Source organism: Protobothrops mucrosquamatus, unplaced genomic scaffold, assembly GCF_001527695.2.
Source record: "Protobothrops mucrosquamatus isolate PMUCROS unplaced genomic scaffold, P.Mucros_1.0 scaffold12, whole genome shotgun sequence".
In the NCBI taxonomy this organism is placed as follows: domain Eukaryota; kingdom Metazoa; phylum Chordata; class Lepidosauria; order Squamata; family Viperidae; genus Protobothrops; species Protobothrops mucrosquamatus.
In genome coordinates this window covers 755715-763648 of record NW_015386399.1, presented here as the reverse complement: position 1 = coordinate 763648, position 7934 = coordinate 755715, and the positions used below count along the sequence as shown (strand labels likewise).

General features: G+C 34.9%; 1 protein-coding gene across 1 annotated transcript in view; it reads right to left on the bottom strand.

Annotated features, from left to right (window-relative positions):
* Nucleotides 1-7612, bottom strand: part of MPP6 (membrane palmitoylated protein 6) — a 16291-nt gene extending 8679 nt beyond the window's left edge. The window contains exons 1-5 of the mRNA XM_015810577.2: nt 7493-7612; nt 5407-5559; nt 4739-4891; nt 3907-4134; nt 478-609 (exon numbers count right to left, since the gene is read on the bottom strand). Coding sequence (XP_015666063.1) covers nt 478-609; nt 3907-4134; nt 4739-4891; nt 5407-5559; nt 7493-7609 — 783 coding nt within the window. The 5' untranslated portion in view covers nt 7610-7612. The remainder of the gene's footprint in view (nt 1-477; nt 610-3906; nt 4135-4738; nt 4892-5406; nt 5560-7492) is intronic.
* Between the last annotated feature and the right edge of the window lie 322 nt (nt 7613-7934).

Here is a 7934-nt window from a genome sequence, read left to right as displayed (position 1 = left end):
TGTTTTGTATAATTTGGTTATTCTGAGCATAGAATTGCACATGATCTCCAAGGCCAGCCTGATAATTTCTCCATATTTTTAAAGACAGAATTATAATTTGATGATATAGAAGGAATAGCCTAAGGATCTACTCCACTTTCTTGAAACTGTTCTGAATTTTTGTCTGTTCCCCCCCGCTTCCTTCCTCCAAATCCCTGAAGATTTCTTGGCAAAGCTTTTCAGAAGAGGTTTGCCATTGCTTTCTTTCTGTGGCTGAGAATAAGTGACTGGGCCCAGGATCACCAGCTGACTTTGTTTTTAGGATAGAACTAGAACTGATTTTTAACCACTACACCAAACTAGCTCTCTTGTATGAAATTATATTTAACAGTAATTCCTCATAGGATTCAAAATAGCATTTTTAAAAAAATAAATGCAATATGTATTTAAGCAGGATTAATGCATTGGAAATTTGTATCAAATTTAACAATTTCTAACCTGCCACCAGTTTGAGTCTTCTCGATTTACAATCTGAAGAATTTCTCCCTTGGAAAATTTAAGACCAGCTTCTTTGCATGGAATGAGATTATCATTGAATGGATTATAATCAAAGTGACACTTCACAAATACCTGAAACATAATTTTAAAAATAGCTTAAGAACAACAATTCTAACAGACTTACAAATACTTAGCAAGCGTGCTTAAGAGTTAACTATTTTTTTTTTATTCAGCAAAATGAAGGGTCCAGAGGACAATTCTGAAAGACAATTAAGTTTCTGGTAAAGGTTCAAGCTGTTAAAATCCCTTGAAATGAATTACTGGTATTACAGTTATCATGTGATCATTTATGTTCTTATAATTTGTGTTTTGGTGATCCCAATTATTTTTAGATGTTTATATTCTCAGAAAGCAGTCAAGTGAGCTGAAGTGAAACCAATATTTTAATTAAGAGTTCCAGGATTCACGCTTGCATAGAAGATTATGCCATCTACCACAGAAGAAAACTTTGTCCCAAAGCAGTAGACAGAAAGGTTACAACTGATTAGTGTTATAAAAAGGGACTTGCCTTTATATGAAATAACCATCTCAGTGATTACTAATACAATTTTAAAGATATTCTGTACATAGTTTAATGTTTGTTCAAAGCTAATTTATTTTATTCCATATCTTACAGTCAATTCTCAGAATTATTATTATTTCATGCAGTGTATTGCATTGTCTTTTATAAACAAAGGCTTTCGAACAAAGCATGACTAAAAAACAGTGAATGCATGGGTGCTACAGAAAGCTCCAACACACAAATTCAGTTACAAAGTAATATTTTCCAAATATTGCATCAAAACATTTTAGGTTTATTCAGAAAATCATAGTTCTGAAAGGACAAAATTACTTTTTATGTAATGAGATTGAATTAGGCCACAACTTCTAACTTAATGAAGGCACTGACAATTTATCTGGGTGTAGTGAGTATAGGGCTATCACAAGGATATCTGTCTTAGCATAAAGCCCCAGGTGGGCATTTTCACTTGGAAATTTTTCAAAACAGCTCAAACTAAACCACCTCCTTTAGAGAAGAAAAATCATACGATGGCTGTTACAGATCTTCAAATCATTAGAGAACTGTAATCATGATGGGCCATCCTATTTCTCTTAAGAGTAGAAAACCACTCCCAGATATTTAAAAATACAGGTGGTCCCTGAGCTGAGAACTCCCGACAAACAGATAATTCACACTTATTAATAAATTTCCATAAACTCTATTATATTAAAATATTAAAAATTTTGTGTTAAATTCAAGACTTCATAATAAATGCCTACACTACTTTGTAATGCTCATGAAAACACTGCGCAGCTTCAGAACATCTCTGCTATTTTATATATTCAAATTTGACTAAAGGATGATAAATAAGAACAATATGTATCTGATTAAACTACTGTATAAATTCACTTTAAGCACAAACTTAGGAACAGACCTTTTTCATAATCCAGAGACTGCCCATATGAGCTTTTCTAAAGTTTCCCTCTATATTCCATCTCACAGAAGGAATCACCCTTCTATGTCCAATAGCACAGTGGGAAATAAGGATTGCATCATCTGCATTTAGCGGTACTGATTATTTGCAGCCTGCAAATTTAAGGGCATGGCCGATTTGTTCACAATTTCAATCAGAGTTGATGAACAGGGCAAGATCTAAAATACATCTCTGATGCATACCATGCTGCATCCATATTTCATTAGCGAGTAGCCCTTATTATAATACACCTTACAGCATACAAGTACAAAATCAACTGGAGCAACTGCCTGTCCATGGTGTGTTCTTGAGCTTATCCAGCGGTGGAATTCAAATAGCTAAACAACCAGTTCTCTTATTCGACGCAGGCCTGGGCCTCTGAGGCCTAGAATGGACTTCCGGAAGTGGCATCCGTGCACTTCCAGTGGGCCGTTGTAGGTCTGGGAGGCCTCCTCCAGGCTTCCAAGGCCTAGAACAGACTTCAAAAGTGGCATCCATGCACTTCCAGCGGGCTGTTCTAGGCCTGGGAGGCCTCCGACACCTAGACTGGACTTCTAGAAGCCAACCGGTTCTTTGAATGCAGCAAAATTTAGCTATTGGTTCTACCGAACCGATGTGAACTGGCTGAATCCCACCACTGAGCTTATCCCATTGAATCTCCCTACTATGGAATCAAAAGTGACTAAAGTCCAAAAATGACAGATATAAGGATGGATTTAAATTATTCATGTATTTCTGAGTAAAGTGTCATAGTACCCAAATATGGACAACAGTTCACTATCCATCACCAAAGCCACCCTATTTATCCCCTAAGATTCCTTCTAGAATCTGTCCATTACTGATGTTCATTGTTTAGATGCCAATTGGTCTACAGTTAGCTGGCTCATCCCATTTATCCTTCTTATAGAGAAGGACTATTACTGGTACCTCAAAATCTTAGAAATATGCCTGGTTTGGTAGACATATATATATAAACAGAGATGACAGCAAAGGCACTATTTGCAGTTACATTTGATCACATCAGGCAAAATACAATCATTGCCCAGAACCTCTATCATTTAATCACTTCTCCCAGAGTGACAGAGTGTTCTTTCTAGACATAAATAAGATGTGTGGTGTGTGCGCGAGTTATACATAGAGCCAGAAAGAAATAAAACCAATAGAATGTAATATATAATTTTATTCTCAAGGAATTGTTTTTAAGAATTTACCAAAATTATTGCATTAATTTGTTGCTCAGAAATTAATATCTTCGCTTTCATCTTCAATAGAGAGCCAGTTTGGTTTAGGTCAGGGGTAGGCAACCTTGGTTCTTTTATGACTTGTGGATTTCAACTCCCAGAATTCCCGAGTCAGCATGGCTGGTTCAGGAATTCTGGGTATTGAAGTCCACAACTCATAAAAGGGTCAAGGTTGCCTACCCCTGGTGTAAGTGATTAAGGTACTGGCCTAGAAACTAGGTGACTGAGTTCTAGAGCTACCTTAGGCATAGAAGCTAGCTGGATGGCTTTGGGCTAGTCTTAGCCCAACCCACATCACAGGATATTGTTGTAGGGAAAATAGGTAAGACCATTAGATTTGTTTGCTGCCTTGAGTTGGCCCAAAGTATTTTAAAAGGGGAATAAAAATCTAATAATAGTAATAGATATGGTAGTAACATGCAACCTTTCATACACTTGAGTTGTAGTCAGCTGCAGCTTTACAATGCCTGCATTCTGAATGAAATTCCTGTAAGTATGTGTAACTACAGTGCATTTACACATATATTTTAAGTAGCTCTTAGCAAAATATTAACTGCAGACAGTTGTCACCTTTAAATATGACCATAGCTGAGTTAACATATTTGATTAGACTGAGGAAAGAAAACAAAATAACATTCACTATATAGCTTCAAATCAAGGACAGTACTACTAACCTGTTGGGGAACAATATTATCTCTGTAGCTAGGAAGAATCTTCAGAGTGACACTACCACTAATACTCTTCAGGAGTTCTTGCAATTCTTTTGGATTGTTTCCAACTTCATGACCATTAACCTCTTTAATGATATCACCTACATGTAGGAGACCTTGTCGGTCTATCATTCCTCCATGAAGGATTCTTGCAATCACCAGGTCATTATTCTCCACCCTAAATGTCACACCCTAAATGAACATTTGAAGGGCATCAGAGTTTATCTCTGAAACATTTATCCCCATTTCAGAACTAGAATCTTAACAACGTGATTTCTTATTAGTTGACATTACATAAGAGCTGTTAAAACTTATACACTGTTATGATCCTGAAATCCAAAAGCAAAAGAGTATTTCATATAAGGAATTGACTTACAAACATGGATTTCTCACATTTTCAATTTACTGAACACAATTATTTTAATCTTTATCTAACTTATTAACATAAATTTATTTAATCTACTCTATTTACTGGTTGAAGAACATGCATAGATAAAGCAAGTCTTTAGCATTTCTTCTCCTGGGAGCATATTAGTGTTTTCAATGAAATTTGTTATTCCTTCTTTCATATACACTCACACACTAAAAGCTTGCAGTCCCACAAAAGCACTGGACTGCCTCAATATATAAAAACAGGTTTTTAAAGAACTATGCCTCTCCCACTATACTTTTATATTTTAGTTTCTATTCAAGAAGCATTTTGCAATCTTATAACTTTAATAATTAAACAAATGAGAAACATTATGCAAGTCTGCCAAATATATTTCATATTTAAGAGGGGAGAAGTCATACTTACCAGAGGCTCCCCTGCTCTTTTATGAATTCCAAGTATACGAATAGCATCTACTGGTATTATCTGATTGTTCACCGAAGCATTATTTATTTCTGGACTAGAGGGAGGAGATTCATAACACTTTGATGCCACAATATCATGAGCTTCTAAGAGTGACTGCAAATAGAGAATGGATGAGACGATACATTTAATACATCTTTTTTTCCTGCTATAATTGGCCAATAGTTACACAGAATAATTTGAAGGCTCTTTCTTGGCAATCCAGAATGGTCCTACAATATTAATAGGGCAACTCCTCAATTTTGGAAATAGCAACTGCAAAATATGATAAACTCTACTCATCATACAGAGAATTTTTCTACAGATTGCTCATTTTAGCATGTTTTCTTCAAGTCAAAACAACAGAAGTGATCCAGCTCAGACAAAAAGTTAAATTATGGTCTAATCTGAAGTAAATTAAATAGAAATGATAATTGAAGTTATTAATCAATCAAAATATATTTATAGTTCAAAATCAAACACATCTGAAGTTATATCTTCAATGTAACATTAATACAGTATTTTTTAGATCTGAACCATAAAGTCTTGTCTTTAAAACAAAAGCTATTTTCATGTTTTATAGCAATTGAACAAAAATATATTTAATTGTTAAGACTAGAAAATACACTTACCAGAAAGTGTGGTTCCTTTAGTATACCAATCAATTCGGCAATATTTTCATCTTTATTTATTAATGGACTGATGTCTTCAAGAATCTCATTGACCAGCTCCAGATTGTTATCACTCACAGCCTCAAGTTTAGAATCTTCTAATCGTTCATGAGCCTATGAAAATTACAGAACAAGCCATACTAACAAGAAAAGTGTATTTGATTTACTATTGATTTTACAATACTTACTGGGTATTTTGGTAACAACTCAGGTTGACCAATTATATTGTACTTTCTGCAAATTGTTATTTCGTGCAGGGTAATTTAGAATTTTTATCTTTGCTTCAGGACCCTTGAAAAAACAGCACTTCTGCAAATATATTTTTCTGAATACTTGTTTTTACTCCTAGCAACTGAAGCAATATAATAAGATTAATATACAGCCTTTTGGAAATAGTAAGGCACAATTATGCTTCAGATTCTGGTATAGATTCTCCCCACAGATAATGCTGATGTTATAAAGACTAAATATCTTACAAAATAAAATGTTACATGAAAATATATGTACCAATATGAAACAGGTCTATACGGAAAGATGGTGTTCTTAGGATAATCAAATTAGCAAACTAGAATCATTATTTTACATCTGCTTCCTTGCGACATGTACTTTTACCATAGTAGCCTGATTCTTTGCTTTAGAAATACGTAGGGGCACCAGTTCCTAAGTCTTAAAGCATTACTCGATAAGACTGCAAACTTAATGCAAGGTAAACGAGACTGAGAAAGTATAAATCACACATACTGTATTCAAATTAGCAAAAGCAAAGCTAATTTTTCTCCATAAATTTATCTTCAGCTGGGAGAAGGAATACAGTAAGGAATACCCACATTTATCTTTTTTCATCTGATGCCTAGAATAGTGGGGGCAACCTAAATTCAAATCATCCTTTCATCAGGTCGGACTAGACAGTCCTTCACTTACAACCACAATTAGGAACAAAATTCACTACATAGCAGTCATTAAGTGAGTCACGCCCAATTTTATACTGCATTATTAACTTGTTAAGCCTGCTTCCCCCATTGACTTTGCTTGTTGGAGCCAGCTGAAAAGGTTGCAGTTGGCAATCACATGATCTCAGGATGCTGCAATGAATGAAAATACATGCCAGTTGCCAAGCACCCAAATTTTGATCATGTAGCTGTGGGGACATTATGACAGGTGTAAGTGTGAGAGCTGGTCATAAGTCACCTTTTCTGGCTCCATCATATCTTTGAACAGTTGTTAAATGAATGATTATAAATCAAGGGTTACCTAAACAGTATTTACCTTTTGGAGAAGAAACTGCCATTTCATCTATTAAGTGTATACTGAAGAAACACAATACTGAAACTTCAGATTATAATTCCCTATACTCTATATATACAGATCAGATATCCTTCTTTTATTTTTTCACAAGCTATTTTTGAAACATCAAATTAATGCATGTTTACTGAAATCTAGAAGATGAAGTTAAGGATATTTAATGGTCACTTGAGAATTACCACAGCAATTAAAATAATTAAGTTTGGAGGCCCCACATCTGAACAACGATGTGATTAGAAGAATGTATTCCAACCTTCATACCCTCTTGCATATCGGATTATATTATCTCATACACTAGATACCAGCAATGTTTATGCAACTGTCCCCATAATTCAGTCTCCCAACTCTCTGAAGGGCCATAAGAAGTCATTATTGACATGGGGCATTATCATATAGGGGTTAGGGCTGCTACTGTCAATAACAAAACTTTGGGATGGGGTCGGGGTTAGGGTGGACATGGAAAAAACATCTTCCAGGTAGGATCTCTTCCTAATTCTAAAACTATTTAGAATCCTCCCCGAACAGATTACAATTATCTTGTTAAAATTCAGCAATTTTTGCTGCTAGGTTATAGCAGTGCACTCTTGGGGTGTTCTGGAATCCCCTACAGTTTGCCCTCTCTTTGAAAACTATTTCATAGTCAATTCTCCTCACTTGATGTACCAGGAAGTTCCAAGGAGCTAGCCTACATGAGAAGGAGCGTTGAACATTTGGAAATTAACTGTCATAAATAAATATCTCATACCTTAGCAAGTGATTTTACAATAGGATTTTCCATAATTCCTTTCAAGAAAATAAGGTCTATTTCTTCAGCTCCTGATGATGAGGGTAAATCAGTAAGATTATCCAAAACTTGCTGCATTGCTACTGAATATAAAAACATACAGGTAAAATACTTCAGACTTATTATAGCAAATATGTCTCTATTTGTTTTTGCTTTTTGCTTTTAAAATAATTGTCAATAAAAGTGACCAGTCACTTAAAAGCCAAACACCAATATTTTTCTACTTTAATGTTGGTTTTGAAAAAGATTTTAAAACCAGTAAGAAACCTTTTGGCACCTGAAAGCTAACAAATTTACAAGTACTCTTGGCTTAATGATTGTCCTATTTAGCAAACAAACTTACGATGCCCCTGAAAAAATAGCTTTAGAACTAGTCCTCTCATGACCATAGCAGTCATGTTTA